The sequence below is a fragment of the Ochlerotatus camptorhynchus genome, unplaced genomic scaffold (assembly GCF_037179485.1).
Source record: "Ochlerotatus camptorhynchus isolate MF236.1 unplaced genomic scaffold, CSIRO-AGI_Acam_v1.1 ptg000077l, whole genome shotgun sequence".
Taxonomy (NCBI): Eukaryota; Metazoa; Arthropoda; class Insecta; order Diptera; family Culicidae; genus Ochlerotatus; species Ochlerotatus camptorhynchus.
Window position 1 is genome coordinate 8,046,826 of NW_027040567.1, and position 18,726 is coordinate 8,065,551.

General features: G+C 41.6%; 2 protein-coding genes across 2 annotated transcripts in view; one reads left to right on the forward strand and one right to left on the reverse strand.

The window, feature by feature from the left end:
* LOC135697676 (PAS domain-containing serine/threonine-protein kinase-like) overlaps nucleotides 1-16,783 on the reverse strand; it is a 42,313-nt gene extending 25,530 nt beyond the window's left edge. The window contains exon 1 of the mRNA XM_065217448.1: nucleotides 16,730-16,783. Within this exon, the coding sequence (XP_065073520.1) occupies nucleotides 16,730-16,783 (54 nt within the window). The remainder of the gene's footprint in view (nucleotides 1-16,729) is intronic.
* LOC135697742 (substance-K receptor-like) overlaps nucleotides 1-18,726 on the forward strand; it is an 82,451-nt gene that overhangs the window by 8,809 nt on the left and 54,916 nt on the right. The gene's annotated exons all lie outside the window — the stretch shown is intronic.

Below are 18,726 nucleotides of genomic sequence, written 5' to 3' on the forward strand. Positions count from 1 at the left end.
AGAGTTGACTACGGCTAATGGAGGTTCTTGGTGGAACATAAACTGTTCTTCACATTTATTTGGCAAGCGACGATTTCAACGCCTGATAGAGCATGAAGTGAAATTTTGTAGAAAGGGTAGCACTTTTTGTTCCCTAAAAGTACTCCTCCATAAGAATCGTCTCTATCCAGGCGTATAATGTTAAAATCGTGGAAGTTGAGTTCTTTATCGGAAGAAAGCCATGTTTCACAGAGAGCAAATATATCACAATCAGAATTGTGAAGTAAAAATTTGAATCACCTTCATCGGATGGGTCAGAGTCCGATTCTTCAGCTGACAAAATCGAAAATTGGTTTGCATCTTGGACGGCTGATGCAGCCTTCACCATTTGAGCATATGTCTGCTTGGAGCGTCCAGAGATTGAACGCTGCACTTTATCGGAGTGCTGCTTGTACATCGGGCACTCCTGCAAGGGGTGAGGATTCTCGCCACAATAAGCGCATTTTACTGATTCTATTTGTGGTTTTCACCACATTTGCCACAACGAGTTTTGTTGCCGCAATGGCTGGCCGAGTGTCCCAGCCTTTTGCAGTTGGTACAATTGTATACCCTCTGTACAAACAGCCGCACCGGAAAAAAAGCACCATCAATTTTAACAAAGTTTGGGAGAACCGAACCTGCGAAAGACACCCGAAACGAGTCTGAATGTCGATAAACTTTTGAACCGTCTAGCAAAGATGCTGAATGCAGTTGCCTTACATCCAGTATCTTCACTAGCGCAGTAGCGAATGTGGAGTTTTGCAAAACTTCCCGAGGCACGTTTCAAGTCCTCAAATGTCAGACTCGCGTCGAAGACCACGCCTTCTATCTCTACATCTCGAGAAGGGATGTAGATGTTATACTCAACACTAAAAAACTCGTGTTCAGCAATTTTATTTGCCACATCGTAAGTCGGTGCTTCTACCCGCAGTTTGTTGAATCTTTCCTTGTATACCAAGATTCCCGGATACTTTCGCAGCAAATCTCTCGTAATGTCGAGAGTTTTCAAAGGTTTGTTTTTGGGCCGAAAAAGACAACCCATGGTCCTTTCGAAGACGGTTGGTAGTATCTGGTTCGCGCAACGTAGGCATCCGAAGTAGACCTGTGCGCCGATCAAAATATTTTCGGCGGCGGCGTAATATGTTGTTTCCTGCCGGCGGCGGCGGCGTGGCGGCGTCACGCAGTTTACTTTCGGCGGCGGCGGCGTGGCGGCGTTGGTCGGCGTGAGTTTATTTTTAATGATTTAGAAAAGAAAATACTTTCCAAACCAATCGCACATCGACGAAAAATGCTACCCACATTTGAGTTAAGATTACTCAAAATCGCTAAAACTTAGATCACTCATAGTATGAGTAAATTTTCCGACACTTTCCTGGGGAAAACTTCTCGAATATGGGGAAAATTTAAGAAAATTATACACAGGTTAGAAGTGTACTAGTAGACAGACTAAAACCACTATCAGTTTTCCTCGTATTCGAGAAGTTTTCCTCGGAAAAGTGTGGGGAAATTGACTTATTCTATGAGTGACCTACTTTTTCATGAATTTGAGTAACCTAAACTCAAATAAAAGTAACTCTTACTCAATTTTGAAGGTTTTCATTGGCCGTAAAAGTAAGTCAAATGCTTGTTAAAATTGCAGGGGGTGGAGTCATACGGCAAAGTGTTACAAGCCTTTTGTTAAGTATAAGAAAAGTACGTTATGTAGGGGTGGATAGTATATAATAGCAATCTGTTGCATTACCTAACAGCCACTGCTTACTGCAAATACTGTAATTGTCATGAATGGAGATTGTTTTATCCACATTGTTAGGGTGGATGCCTGACTGACATGCTGATACGGTCAGCCCAGCTGTGTTAAAAACTCGTTCACTTGGCGCTGCCAACCAAGGATACTTACATAAGGGTCCTGTACACCACCGGAGGTGCAAAGGGTCAACGCGAAAGATTTCCATCCTGGGCAGCTGCTCGCTTTTGTCTTGACCTGGGCCCAGGTCAGATTCCTTTCGACTTGCTTTATTTCCTTGTTGAGGCTCCGCCGCCATAAGCCTCTGGGTCTGCCTCTGCTGCGATATCCTGCCTGATTCCAATCCAGCGCTTGCTTTCAGATTTCGTTCCCGTCTTGTCGAAGTGTGTGGCCGACCCACCTCCACTTTTGCTCACAAATTTCTGTTGCTATCGGCTTCAGATGACATCAAGGATGGAGCTCGGCATTTGAGATCAAGTTGTGAGGCCTCCAGGCACGAATTATATACCGCAGGCATCGGTTGATGAAGACCTGCAGCTTTTGAGTGTTCTTCGCTGATACACACCACGTCTCGCTGGCGTATATTCAACACAGATTTCACGTTCGAGTTGAAAATTCGGGCTTATCTGGTTTGATCTCCATACGTTTCGTAAACTCTAAAAGGCAGCCCTAGCCTTCTTGATTCGTGCACCTATGTCGCTCTTGGTCCCGCCGTCCGACGCTATTTGGCTGCCAAGATATTGGAAACTTTCGACTTTCTCCACTGTTTGCCCCGCTACCGTAAAGTTGGAAGGGTTGCCCGTGTTGACATCCAACGATTTGGTCTTGTTGACGTTGATGGTGAGACCCGCCGCAGAGGAGCGTTCGCCTAGGTCATTGAGCTTACTCTATATATCAAAGCGCCATTGTGCTAGTAGAGCAACATCATCAGCCAAATCGAAGCCGTTTAAATGCTCCATGCTGATAGGCTGCCAAAGAAGCCCACGGCTCGGTACACGGTCAATTGCACCCACCACGATCTCGTCGATTACGACGAGGAACAGTAGCGGTGATAGTATACATCCTTGTCTCACACCAGTGACTACCCGGATAGGGTCAGACAAGGCTCCGTTATGCAGAACTCTGCACGTGAAAGCCTGATACTGCGCTTCGATGAGGTTGACGATTTTATCCGGGACTCCCTTGCATCTCAGGGCGCTCCACAGATTCTCGTGATTGAGTCGGTCGAAATCATTTTCGTAGTCAATGAATACCAAATAAAGGGACTCTTGGAATTCATTGACCTGCTCCAGAATGATACGGAGCGTGACAATATGGTCTACACAAGATCAGAATCCTGCTTGCTGCCGTCGGAGAGTCGCGTCGATCTTCTCCTGTATCCGATTCAGGATAACTGTGCACAGAACTTTGAGAACAATACACATTAACATTTTTTTTTTTTATCTAGTTCGTTTATTTGTAAGGCTCAATCGCGTTAGCTTTACGGAGCCGATAATTCATTGTTCTTTGTTTGTAACAAAATTCACTTAATTCTATGTCTAGTAGGAGTTGGGCCGATTACTCGCGGCTTACTCGAGGTTAGAGGGGTACATTGTCGAAGGATAGGAAAAGGGGAGGAGCTTGGGTAGGGTTTCGTTGTCTCATCAGAGTGATGTCGCCAGTATGAACGGTAGTGAGGTTCTAGATTCGTCTGGAGTTCGACCGGCTATGGTGACCAGTGGGCGACGATGAGACTCATCCAGACGGGGGACAAGACAAACAAAAACTAATAAAGAGAGACAAAAGACAAACGAATTAAATTCTTATACTAGACATTTGCAGAAACACATAAATCGACTGCATATAGCAGAGATCGCGGGTACCCAACACGTCTCTGATAGGAATATAGGGTTGTCTTCCTTGGGCCTCGAGGGTATTCAAAAGTCGCTCTCTGGCGGCGTCATTATCCGTACATTGCCAAACTACGTGATCGATGTCGTCGTAACCGTTTCCACACCGACATATGTTGCTGTCCACGAGGTTTATTCTATTGAGATGCGCATCTAGCGAGTAGTGGTTGGACATAAGTCTACTCATCACGCGAATGAAGTCACGACTTAAGCCCAAGCCTTTAAACCACGCTCTCGAAGAAACATTAGGAATAATTGAATGTAACCACCGTCCAAGATTTCCATTGTCCCAATCGGTTTGCCAACTCGAAAGGGTACTCTGACGCACTAAATGGTAAAATTCATCGTGTGAAATTTGCCTGTCATAAAATTCGCCTTCCTGCGCGCCCACCTTTGCGAGAGAGTCCGCCTTCTCATTGCCTGGGATTGAGCAATGTGAGGGGACCCATACAAAGGTAATCATATATGATCTTTCGACCAGCACACACATCTGCTCCCTTACCTTTGAAAGGAAATAAGATGAGTGCCTACCTTGTTTCATCGACCGAATAGCCTCAATCGAACTGAGACTATCCGTGAAGATGAAGTAATGGTCTGCGGGCATGTTGGAAATCATCCCCAAAGCGAAGTTGATTGCTGCCAGCTCAGCAACATAAACGGAACAAGGTTCCTGAAGTTTGCGGAAGGCGCTAGAGTTTTCATTGAAGACACCGAAGCCAGTGGATCCACTGAGACGAGACCCGTCTGTAAAATATCTGTTCACGCAATTGACGTGTTGGTACTTTTCAGTAAAAATACGTGGGATAATAATAGTTCGAAGTTGATCTGGAATCCCGTGAATCACTTGTTTCATGGATAGATCATATTCAATTGAGGAACTGCGATTGGTGAAGTGAGCACGGTCTGGAGTATAACAAGGAAGACACATATCCGAGGATATGTAGTGGTGGTAGATTCTCATAAATCGAGATTGTGTGTTCAGCTCAAAAATTTCTTCAAAATTTGCAATTATAAGTGTGTTCGTCACTCCGCATTTGATTAGTATTCTGAGAGAGAGCTCCCAGAAACGGTTCTGGAGGGGTTTTACTCCTGCCAGAACCTCGAGACTCATGTTATGCGTTGAATGCATACAGCCAAGAGCAATACGCAGACAACGATATTGAATTCGTTCCAATTTTATAAGGTGGCATTTTCTTGCCGAGAGAAAGCAGAAAGAGCCGTACTCTAGAACAGAGAGAATTGTTGTTTTATAAAGCGTTATGAGGTCTCCCGGATGAGCACCCCACCATGTGCCGCAAATTGAACGGAGAAAGTTGATCCTCTGCTGACATTTTTGCTTCAAATACGTAATATGGGTATTCCAAGTGCACTTTGAATCAAACCAGACCCCAAGGTACTTGAAAGACAATGATTGAGTAATGTTTCTGCCCAAAAGATTAAGTTGCATTTGGGCTGGGTACCGCTTTCGAGTAAACACTACCAGTTCAGTTTTCTGCGGCGAGAATTCGATCCCTAGATTCCTAGCCCAAGAAGACAAGTTATCTAAGGAACTTTGCAATGGTCCTTGCAAGTCCATGGCATGTGGACCTCTTACGGAAACCACACCGTCATCTGCAAGTTGTCTTAGCGTGCATTGTTCTGCCAAACAGTTGTCGATATCTTTGACATAAAAGTTATAAAGAAGAGGGCTGAGACATGAGCCTTGGGGTAGGCCCATGTAGCTAATTCTGGAAGTTGTCAGTTGTCCAAGGGAAAAGTTCATTTGCTTTTCTGACAACAAATTGTACAAGAAATTATTTAAAATTCCAGAAAGTCCACATCTGTGCAGATTGTCTGACAGAATTTCAATGGAAACTGAATCAAAAGCCCCCTTAATGTCCAAGAATACTGAAGCCAATTGCTCCTTGTGCGCAAAGGCCAGTTGAATATCTGAGGAAAGCAGCGCTAGACAATCGTTTGTTCCTTTGCTCTTGCGGAACCCAAACTGTGTATTTGATAGCAAGTTATTTGATTCGACCCAGCGATCGAGTCTCCGAAGGATCATTTTCTCCAACAATTTCCTAATGCACGAAAGCATCGCAATCGGACGGTATGAGTTATGGTCAGACGCTGGTTTGCCAGGTTTTCGAATGGCTATTACTTTGACCTGTCTCCATTCAGGCGGTATAATGTTGTTTTCTAGTAAGGAATTGAATAAGTCTAGCAAGCGTCTTTTAGCGATATCTGGGAGATTTTTCAGAAGATTGAATTTAATCATATCGCTTCCCGGTGAGGAGTTGTTCGATGAAGGAAGAGCCATAGAGAATTCCAGCATTGTGAATGGTCTATCCAGAGAGCTGCCGCTCGGAGACGCTTCTCGAAGAATGTGTTGTGCTGGAGCTGAGTCCGGACAGACCTTTTTAGCGAAATCGAATATCCATCGGTTGGAGTATTCTTCACTCTCATTAGAAGATGAGCGGTTACGCATGTTCCGAGCCACCCTCCACAAGGTGTTCATTGAGGTTTCTCGTGAGAGTCCCTCGACGAAATTGCGCCAATAACCGCGTTTCTTTTCTTTGACTAATTGTTTCAGCTTTGTCTCAAGCTTTGAATATTCCTCGAAATATGTGGAAGTTTTGTGTCTACGAAAAGCTTTGAAAGCATCAGATTTTTCTACATACAATTTTGTGCATTCTTCGTCCCATCCAGGTGTGGCTGGTCTCCTTTTGAAGGGCGCACTTGGAACTTTTCTTTTTTGTGCTTCCAGTGAACTTTTGTATATCAAATCGGCGAGGAATCGATATTCTTCCAATGGTGGAAGCGTATCTATTGATTCGACACCGATTGTCACCGCCGTTGCATATTTATGCCAATCTATGTTCCTTGTAAGATCAAATGGAACTCGAGATGGTTCTGCAGAGTGAGGGGCACACTTAATTGAAATGATGATTGGCAAATGATCGCTACCATGGGGATCATTGATAACCTTCCACAGACAATCCAGTGATAGCGATCTTGAACACAAAGATAAGTCGAGTCGACTTTCTCGAGCCGGAGGTTTTGCTATACGTGTCGCTTCACCAGTGTTCAAAATAGTCAAGTTGAAATCGTCGCATAAATCGTAAAAAATAGCCGCTCTATTGTCATCATATAGATCGCCCCACCCAGTACCATGGGAGTTCATATCACCCAGAAATAATACTGGGGATGGAAGAATCGAAACTAGATTCCAGAGTTGACTACGGCTAACGGAGGTTCTTGGTGGAGCGTATACTGAAGCTATGCAAAGATCTTTGTTCTTCACATTTATTTGGCAAGCAACGATTTCGACGCCGGATAGAGCAGGAAGGGAAATTTTGTAGAAAGGGTAGCACTTTTTGATCCCTAAAAGTACTCCTCCATAAGAATCGTCTCTATCCAGGCGTATAATGTTAAAATCGTGGAAGTTGAGTTCTTTATCAGAAGAAAGCCATGTTTCACAGAGAGCAAATATATCACAATCAGAATTGTGAAGTAAAAATTTGAACGAGTCTAGCTTAGGCACTAGACTACGGCAGTTCCACTGTAGCACAGTGATCATATCTTCAACCTCGTTCGACGAATTATCCATCGAAAGATATGATTGATGCAAAGAGGGGCCATGAAACAGTCAATTGCTTAAGATATGATTCTAGTGTTGGAAGCAAGGCAGAAACTAAGCTTCTAAGAGGGTCTTGTATGTTGAACATATTTATTATGAATTCCACAATGTCCGAAAAAGCTAGCAAACCGCGTTCGGACTTGGATTTCTTTTGAGAAGTTTGAGGAGCAGCTTTTTTGTTTTTCTTATCTTTGTTGGGTAATGGCGGAAAATCCTTACTGCAGCCAGGAAGTGGAGCAGTAGGAGCCTTCGATTTAATTTTTTCATCCCCATTACCCTGGGAATTTTGCAATCCTCTGGGAGTGACTTTAGTTTTCTTACGGCGCACTTTCGGGGAGGAGCATTTTCGTTTTGAGGATCCGTTCGTTTTCAAAGGTGCGTGTACCACCGTAGAGTCACCCTCATCGGATGAGTCAGAGTCCGATTCTTCAGCTGACAAAATCGAAAATTGATTTTCATCTTGGACGGCTGATGCAGCCTTCACCATTTGTGCATATGACTGCTTGGAGCGTCCAGAGATTGAACGCTGCACTTTATCGGAGTGCTGCTTGTACATCGGGCACTCCTGCAAGGGGTGAGGATTCTCGCCACAATAAGCGCATTTTACTGATTCTTTGTGGCAAGAATCCTCTTTGTGGTTTTCACCACATTTGCCACAACGAGTTTTGTTGCCGCAATGGCTGGCCGAGTGTCCCAGCCTTTTGCAGTTGGTACAATTATATACCCTCTGTACAAACAACCGCACCGGAAAAAAAGCACCATCAACTTTAACAAAGTTTGGGAGAACTGAACCAGCGAAAGTCACCCGAAACGAGTCTGAATGCTGATAAACTTTTATGCCATCTTGCAAAGATACTGAATGCAGTTGCCTGACATCCAGTATCTGTACCTGATCTCCGATTTTCGAGTTTTTGAAGCAACCCGATGCTCGTTTTAAGTCCGCGACACTCAGACTCGCGTCGGAGACCACACCTTCTATCTCCACATCTCGAGAAGGGATGTAGATGTTGTACTCAACACTAAACAGCTCATGTTCAGCAATTTTATTTGCCACATCATAAGTCGGTGCTTCTACACGCAGTTTATTGAATCTCTCTTTATGTACCAAGATTCCCGGATACTTACGCAGCAAGTCTCTTGAAATGTCGAGAGTTTTCAAAGGTTTATTTTTAGGCCGAAAAAAGACAACCCATGGTCCTTTTGAAGACGGTTGATAGTATCTAGTTCGCGCAACGTAGGTATCTGAAGACGCCATAAGTGTTGCGCAAACGCGGTGCACAACCGCTTAAAAAGGAAAAAAAAAAAAAAATACTTCAAAAAACCTTCACCAATTAATCTACTTAACTACTAGTTGTTAATATTTTGTTGCCCAGTGTATGAACAACCAAGCAAAACAAAAACAAAATTACAAAAAAAAAAAAAAAAAAAAACTTTTTACTAGTTGCAAGAAGTTGCACCACTATAGCCCTCACAACCCTATCAGGGGAGAGGGCAAAGCCACGCGCAAAATTCTATAACAAAAGCGCGGCAATGGGCTAGAGAAGACTATTGTATAGTATACTTAACACCGGCCGTTGCCGGCTGTGTGAGCTGGTGCAGCCACTCCGTTTGCTGCTTTGTTGTTGTTGCTTGCTGCTTTGGAGTGGTGATGAGACGATGACGGTGAGATGATAGTCCACCTATAGCGTCGCTAAAGGTGGCTACTTCCTCTGCTGACTGCGGTTGCCTTGGGCACTGAACTTCGTCCACGGTAGGTAAAACGCGCGATATAAAAAAACCACTATGGTGGGAAAAAAAACTCCACCGGCTACGAAACCAATACCCGCAACGGAGACACGAACAAACTACGTCCGGCTACTTCAAGCTATCGGCGAGGAATGACACATTAACATGATGCCTCGCCAATTGTCGCACACATTCAGATCCCCCTTCTTTGGGACCTTCACTAAGACGCCCTGCATCCAGTCGGCTGGAAAAGTCGCGGTGTCCCAGAGATTACATAATAGTTGGTGCAACATTTGAGCGGATAGCATGGAGTCAGCTTTGAGCATCTCTGCTGATATGCGATCGACCCCTGGAGCCTTGTTGGATTTCATGCAAGGATACTGCAGCTTTCTAATTTTCCAAAAGCATAGAATATCTCCACCTACAACGTTGTTTGGGTAGCGGTGCCGGTGGTGTAGTGGTAAACGTGATTGCCTCTCACCCCAGCAGGCCTGGGTTCAATCCCAGTCGGCGCCGCCGGGATGTTCTAAGGCATATCATCTCTGATCACGTCTTCCTTCGCAATGGAAGTAAAGCCGTTGGCTACCGGTTCATGAGTTGATGGGTTGATAGGTAGGGTCCAGGTGTGGGAGCTGCCTTCCTGGCACGTCGGTAGCATTGGTGCTCAGCACGGAAAGCAAGATCGACGGAAAACAAATCATTTGTATTGAGAGGTAATTGTTTTGAATTATGTTTGCTATAAAATAAAATGCTTGATATAGCTTTTGGTTTATTAATCCCAAAGAAAAAAACCCGAATTTATCCACCTATGGTGTGATCAGATCCTTCTTACTTATTCAAGTTTATTTATTTTATTGTCATTATCAGTGACCAAGCCCCCCACAACCGTGTCATCCAGTGACGCTACGCCACTGCCTGGGGGTACCCGGAATATATCCGGGTGTAGTCTATTTGGTGAGGCTACCAATCACCTTATCATCGTATTTCAATGTGATTTATTGGGTTTTAATTCAATTCATATTCAAGCAACTTCCCCGGGGTACACGGAACATGTCCAAGTGTATCCAATGTGGTCTGGAACACTTAACACGACTTGCATTGATCTTATTTTTGAATTCTGTAGTAATTTGATGTGTCGCATGATGGTTTTGATACGTTTTCCGTTAAATCCAGCGTGAAGGTCCATATTCACCGGATCTTATTCCGGCCATATCTCCGGAACCGGTTCACCGATTCCAAAACCGTTCAATAGCGTTCAATGGAACCTCAAGACCTCCCAGTTTGTCCAAATCGGTTGAGCGGTTGCTGAGAAACGTGAGCGCATTCATTTCGTTACATACACACACACATACACACATACACACGTACACACACACACAGACATGTTCCGATCTCGTCGAGCTGAGTCGAATGGTATATGACACTCGGCCCTCCGGGCCTCGGATCGATAGTCGGTTTTTCAAGTGATATCTATACCCTTCTTTGTAAGAAGGGTAAAAATAAAGGAAACGAAATGTTTGCCCATTTGTGTATTTTTGACTCATTTACAAATTTTATTTATTTATTAGAATGAGAAGAAATGACAGTTCTGGCTGTGTTACTCAATTTAGAGTAGATCTGGTTTTAATTAAATTGAGTGGTTTTTCACTCAATTTTTAGTAGCCAAGAACGAGCGTGCGTTCAAGATGCATTTTACCGAAAAGATGTTACGGAATTATCATCGGCGTGACATAAATTTATTCGGCGGCGTGAGCCACTTTACTGCGGCGGTGCGCCGGCTAAATTTCATCGGCGGCGGCGGCGTATGAAAATCGTCGGCGGCGGCGGCGTGGCGCTGCGGCGCACAGGTCTAATCCGAAGACGCCATAAGTGTTGCGCAAAAGCGGTGCACAACCGCTTAAAAATGAAAAAAAAAAAAATTTCACCAATTAATTTACTTAACAACTAGTTGTTAATATTATGTTACCCGGTGTGCGAGCAACCATACAAAAAAAAAATAAAAAAAATAAATTATTAAAAAAAAATTAACTTTTTACTAATTGTAAAAATGCCCCACCCTATTAGGGAGAGCCACAAGGCAACTTTGCTATACAATAGCAAGGCAATCGAAAAAAAAACTATCCTATTATACTTATGCCGTTTGCTGCTGCTTGCTTGCCCCTGCAGGTGGCGATACAATGGAGACGTCGTGATGATGGTGATCTTTCACCGGGATGGGTAGAGATGGACACTCGAAATAAACGGGCTCGCCGAATTTCGGTGCTTCCGAGACACGCGCGCTTATCACTGTTAGTAGTACTTGGCACTGATCAAGTCTGCAAGTAGTAGACGAAATACGCGTATCTGTCAAAAGATAAGCAATTATAATGGAATATAAAGGAAATAAACCAACCCACTCAAAGCTCTTCATAAAGGATTCCGTTAAGAGGTTCGACAAATTTAAAAGATAGATAGGGGAAATGACGGCTTCGGCATGACAGACTATTTTCGGCAACCCAAATTGAAACACTATTTTCACTGGATTTTCTTACGAAAACACTTCGCTGAATGCATGCAAACGATTCTTTATGCTTTCAGCTTCAATTTGACTATATTTTTACCACTGAGAAAAAGCAATCTAGCAAGGTTTTCTTGAAATGCAACACACGCACTACAAATTGTAGCTGATTTCGAGTTGCCGATAATAGAACAGCAGATTTACATGCAGTTCAAATGGAACGGTTGCCGAAGAAAAACTGGTTGCCGACAATACTCGCTCTCACTAGAGAAGATTGGAGCTTTGTAAAAGCGTGTCAAAACAGTTTTTGACAATTCTTTCGACTGAAATTGTTAGAGCAGCTGGCAGCAAAAGATAGTAAACAAACCAAACCTGCATATGTGTGCGTTCCATAGAGAAAAAGGCTATAGAAAGAAGGTCGCTGCTTAGGTTGCCGAGAATACGTAAATTCCCCTATAATTATTTTAATGAATAAAAAATACGCAAAAATTTAGCTCTTTTGACCACTGTTAGAGCCCCTAGTTTGCTGATCGATTTTTTTAGTTTCATAATGAATGAGTACAAAAAAACAGTTTTTTTAGAACCTTGTCCAAAGAGCGGTTTCAGCGAGCATTGCTCACTTGAATAAGGGTATCAGTCTCTGACACCATTATGTTACAAACTTGTCCTTGAATGCCAAAGAGATCTTCCAGCCCGCATGTTTTTTTTTAAATTTGCTTTGAAATTTGCCATGCGGTCCCCTAATCGTGTCTTTTCGATACTGCAGACTAGAGGACAAACTTTATTTTCTACTACTAGCTTTTTACTACTGAGTTGAGTCTTCCTTGAGTTCTTCTACCTATATTTTTTTATGAATGCTTTCGTGGATCCTATCAATGTATACCTCCATACTCGAAAAAGGGAAGCAGTGTATCAAACCGTACGAGAAAAGTTTTCCGTGAACTATGTTCTTGATAATTCTGTACCCAGCGAAGCCTAAAAAATTCCATATCAACAAGAGCTAAGATAAGAGAAGGCGTAATGTTCAAGTTTTGGCATGGAGAAGTAGAAAATTAAAACATTATCTGATTATTTTTTGCCAACGTAAACGCTATATGGGATGGGTATGCTATCGTTTATAATGGTAAGCGCTTTGATCCTGTATAATTTCGCAGTTTATGAATTTCAATCCAAACGAATCCTTCCAACACCAACAGACGTCTGCTTGATTCTCACCATCTAGAAATGGAACACATGCTTCAAAGTCAAGATGTTGATAAAGGTCCTAAAGGGTTGTGTATGTCTGTAGAAAGACGCTCCAGCATCATCATCATCATCATCATCGCCATATTTATGTGTGTGGAAACGGCAACGAGATGCTGTACCTTCATTATACGGATTCCTGGAAGAATGGTATCGTTGTGCGAGAACTTTTTGGATTAAATGTTTATCATACCATAGAAAATTCGCTAAACCGCTCAACCGCTCAATTTGTTTAAGACCGTGTTTTAGAGGCAACAAATCCGGGGTGGATTCAAAACGGATTGTAGCAAACCAAGTATCAAGTTGCCATGGCCTGCTGAGCTATTAATCGTTTCCTCGGAAAGCTAATTTTAAAAATTAATACACAATTTGTTTAGCGTTCGTTGGAGCAATGAATAATGCTCATTGATGTGTTCGCAGTTATTCGGTCCATGACAGGCATGCCAATAATGTAAGCAGAAACGAGATCTATTTGGTTTCATTTTGCGAACATCAAATGCAACATGCCAGAGAAGAAGAAGGTACCTCTATCCATGTCTGTTGGGTACTGACTCAATCAAAACACTCAAACGGCAAAGTAGTACCGTTTTAGAATCTTTCATTACGGGCGATTGAATCTGGCACACGATTGATTGATTAAACTTTTACGATTTCCTGACGATACATCCCCTAACCACGGTGCAAATAAGCAATTAAATTTAACGATTTGTATACACGGCGGAAATGTTATTCCTAGCACCTACCCGGTCGGATCGTTTGTGTTTTCAATTTCGACTGATGGAGTCGTTACTACCGGATGGTTAGAGATTTCTCTGAGCATACATACATATGGAGTTTTGGGAGCTACATTAAGAATCGAAGGAAATTCAAAATACATTAAAATTTATCTAGAATAAATCATGAAAGAGTATGTCCGTCCTATTTATATGACGGAAAGCCTATAAAACTGCCAACGACAGTTCAGAAGTCATGGCTTATCCATAGTTTGGAATTTAGTATTTTAAACCGATCGTTATGATGATTTAAATACAGAAGTTTGTGCAGAATTTTGAAAGGTTAATATCCTTTAACTAAAATTGTTTTCAGCTAGTGAAGTTAAAGCATAATGATCGTTGTATATTGAAACTCTAGAAAAGTAACGTCCCAGCAAAGCAATCATTATGAACTATAACTATCCATCTAGAATATCCAATACAAAGGTCTCCCACCAAGAGCTCTAGCATTTTCAATTAACTTTCCTTTCGTTCGCCCACTCCATTTTCCACCAACCAATGTATAAAACAAAACTAAAAATAATAACACTATTGTTTTTTCCGCTGTTGTATTATACTTTACTTCTGCTAGCGGGCTAACCTGTGTAGCAATGAGCTTTAAAATACATTTAAAGAATGTGGATGGGTTGAGCTGACCCAAAGCTACGACAGGCTGCCGTTGGTATGGAATCTTCATGAAAAACAAATTTTCATCTGAAGAGATATTAGTTTGACAGAAATTGTAGTAGATATTGAGTTGTTTCAAACACGAGATTTTTGGCGGTCAATACGAAATGGTTTTTTTTTTCATCAAACATATTCGCAGCACGCAAGTGAAACGTAATTTTGAAGGCGGAGTTCCACGGAATCAAACGAAATGGTCAAGTAAAAGAAAATCGGAAATTAGGTAATGCAAAAAATTTGATACAAACCTACACTCAAAAAATATTGAAAGCTTAATAGTATAAAAGTTACGCTAAATCGCAACTCTCCGTGCTGACGCAAAGGTCGGTATAAAATGAGAGAATGCAGACTTAGTATAAAAATGATTTATGCCTGCCAAATTTACAGAATTTGAGCATATTTGGGTAAAATCACACATAGCCGGTGAAACGGACGTGTTCGCCTCAGTGTATTTTCCACCAGACCATGCTCATAAAAGCACTTATGAAGCCTTCTTCCAAAGTGCTGAACAAATTCTATCTGAGCTTCCTCGTGAGGTTAAAGTTCACATCTATGGAGACTTTAATCAACGCCAAGCTGACTTCATTCTGGACTCTGAAAATGAATGTATCTTACTCCCAGTCGTTGGGGATAATGAAACATTGCAGTTCATTTTTGACAGAACTGCTAATTTAGGACTGAACCAAATTAACCACATAAAAAACCAACACAATTGCTATTTGAACTTTTTACTAACGAATATTTATGAAGATTTCTGTGTGACCGAATCTTTAAATCCACTGTGGCAAAATGAAACGTTTCACACAGCAATTGAACATTCTTTATTTGTGCATGAAAACCAAAGATCCAACGACTGCGAATACGAAGAAGTCTTTGAATTCAAATTAGCAGAATATGAAAAAATAAAATTTAAATAAAACAGTGTCAATTGGCAATTAATTTTAAGGAATGTAGGAAATGTCGAAATTGGTATAGACGTGTTCTACAAAATTTTAACAGAAATAATTTCGGAATAAATTCCTTTGAAGAAAAAAAGACGCAACAGAAACACACAAAATCCAGTCTGGTTTAACAGGCAAATAAAAAACTTGAAAAATCGGAAGCAAAAAGCACATAAAATTTATAAAAAAAAATACAATAGCAGTAATAATTTATTAATTTATTTGGATATATGCGATCAACTGAATGTAGCTATCAGTACTGCATTTGAAGAATATAATGTAAAAACAGAACATGAAATAAAGTCCTGTCCAAAGAACTTCTGTAATTACGTAAAAACCAAATTAAAATCTGACAATTTTCCTTCAATAATGCATCTCGATGAAAATGTCGATGAAAGCTCGGAAAAAACTGCAATCTATTTGCAATTTTTTTCAAGAAATCTATACGACATTTTCTGAAAAAGATCGCGACCGCGATTATTTTGCATTTTTTTACAGAATTTTCAAGGGACATTGGCCTCAATCAACTTTAAGTGCAGGATATTTTGCAGGCTTTAAAAAATTTAGATGCCTCAAAAGGTCCTGGACCTGACGGAATTCCTGCAGTATTTATTAAATGTCTAGCAATGGAACTTACTGATCCATTGTTCTGGATTTTTAATATGTCCCTGGAATCTGGAACCTTCTCAAAAAATTGGAAAAGCTCATTTCTAGTACCTATCTTTAAATCTGGTCGAAAATCTGACGTACTTAATTATCGTGGTATAGCCATTATCTCTTGCATTCCTAAGCTTTTCGAGTCAATTATCAACGAAAAATTATTTCTCCAAATCAAAAATAGAATTACTTACATGCAACACGGCTTTTTCAAGGGTCGCTCGACCTCGACAAATTTACATGAATTATAGACTATTCATTGAATGCAAAGGATAATAGAAACCACGTAGAAGCTCTATATACAGACTTTAGCAAGGCATTTGACCGCATAGACATACCAATGCTACTTTTTAAATTGCAAAAAAATGGAATTGAGTCAGGGCTCCTAAAATGGCTTGAATCATATTTAACTAACCGCCGGAAAGAAGTGGAGTCCAATTCAAGTCACTTCAGGCGTCCCGAAAGCTCTCATTTGAGACCTCTTCTTTTTATTCTATACGTAAACGACATTTCTTTCATTCTCAGAAAACTTAAATTGCTTATTTATGCCGACAACATGAAGCTCTTTTTGGAAATAAGAAATGAAGAAGACATCAATATATTCCGGAATGAAATACACATATTCTACAAATGCAACTTAATATCATTCAGCAGGAAAAGAACAACTTCAAATATTTCAATTGCACTAGGAAATCAAAATGTAGAAATTTTTTTACAGAGTTAGGGATTTAGGATTTATCTTAGACCCTAAACTAACTTTCATAGACCATTACAACACAATTATTCACAGGGCAAATAACATGCTAGGCTTTAAAACACTATATATTGCCTATGTGAGGTCAACACTGGAATATTGCAGCATTGTATGGTCTCCTTTTTCAATCACAAAGAAAGATTAGAATCCGTACAAAAACAATTTCTATTATACGCTTTTCGTAAATTAGGTTGGACACCAAATTACGAGCACTTGGATCTGTCCGGGCTTGCTGCAACACTGACGAAGAGCGCTGGTCATGTCGACGAAAATCTTCAACAGCTCATCTGCAGCGAAGAGATCGGGATTGACGTTTTGTGCTGGTGGTTGTCTCCAGTATCCAGGAGGGATGGGGAGCTTTCTCCAGCTGAAGCACCAGCCGTTTCTTGACGAGGGCCGGATTGCACCCGCAGATTTGCTTGACTGTGTTGCGCAGCACGAAGAGGTGGGAAGTCCTCCATTATGAATGCCGGCGTATTGTCCTTATTTCGTCCTGGTTGGTTTCTTGTAAACGCCTGCTTTCGGATCCGCTTAAAATCTTCGCGTTTGGTGCACTGTTTGTCGGACCCTTGATGAGCGCCACCACAGTTGTCGCATTTGGCCAAGAAAAAGCAATCCGGATACTTCTTGACGTTCTCGTCCCTCCTTGTCATCCGAAAGACGGCAGTCGGGGCCAACTTGTAGCGGTCCTTGATTTCCGCTTCGATTAACTTCGGGTCGAAGCTCGGTAAACCTCGGATGACCACTTTGAAGGGCTTCTCGCCTGGAATATCGTGAGTGAAGAATTCCACCTTGGACTTCTTCGGGGAAGATGTCACCAGGTCGTGTTCCGTTTTCGTGCGGACCATCTCTTTTGTTCAGATTCTACTGAGCTTGAAAACAGCTTTAACGACCATTGACGTGAAGCTAGCGATGAGCGTGTTAAGGGACTGCATTTTCACTACCAACGGTAGTACCCAACAAACAATTTGGACTGACTAAAGGCTGAATAAGCACTTTGACTATATGTTTTTAGTATTACTTCTACGTGAAGTCAACGATTTACATAGTTGAAGATGCTAGTTTCAAATAACAGACTGTAGTGGTAATTTTTATACGATAGATGGAGTAGATGAAAGCATAGAGTTGATAGTTCCGATAGTTGTTCTAGCTCGCTATTCTAATATCTATATGCAATCTTCACACTGCCGTACTCTAACGGAACTATCAACTCTATGCTTTCATCTACTCCATCTATCGTATAAAAATAACCACTACAGTCTGTTATTTGAAACTAGCATCTTCAACTATATAAACTGAATAAGCAATTTTTTAGCTAAAGAAGCATATTTTTGCCTGAATAAGCTCTTATGCTGCTTCGAATGTTTGTTGGATAGTTTGACGTTTGCCGCACTTGGGCTGGCATTTTCGGTTTCATCAGCGATACCGAAATCGCCGATATCGGTGTCGTTTGTCGCGGTAACATCGTCGCGACCAATCGTGCCATCGCACTGGTATCGATGCTTCTTCCTCTTTTTACTGCGCTTTTCCGTCTCAGCTGGCTGGGTATTCCCATCGATGGGAAGAACAGCAAACCTGGTCGCTGTAGGTACACCCGAGCTTAATTCACCGGGGTCCTGGTCCTCCACCGGGCTTCGCGAGCGATGCTTCCCCATTTCGGGGTACGCACACAAAAAACCGCGAAAGAGATGTTGCTGATGATGATGATGATGATGATGATAATGGTCCCACCTCTTACCCCTAGAAAGGTTTGAGCTGGACGATTTATCTTTAAGATAATTAAATATGACATTTTAACCAGGTTGGCAAACAAAATCGAACTGGTTTCAGTTACAGATATAAATTCCCGCTAGAGTTTACAGTTGCTTCACAGCGATATAAATGTTCGCCTCTTTGTCCGCCTAAAATATTCATAAGTATTACAAGCAATCAAGAGTTAATGAACAATCAACAAAGCATCCTATTACACTAGTAACCCCGCAATCTGATGCTATCATAATTTTCAGCAATGTCAGGAATGCTCATGAACCCCCAACATTTGCCAGAAAACTTACTACTAATTCAAGGTATCTTCCAAATAAGCTTCAAAATTGCATTTTTTTTTATCAAATGTTAAATTCAGTCCTCTATATCCGTAATACGCGCGCGAGGCTCAAACCTTTGTAGACTATTTTTTTTTAAATTAATCTACTATTAAACCAAAT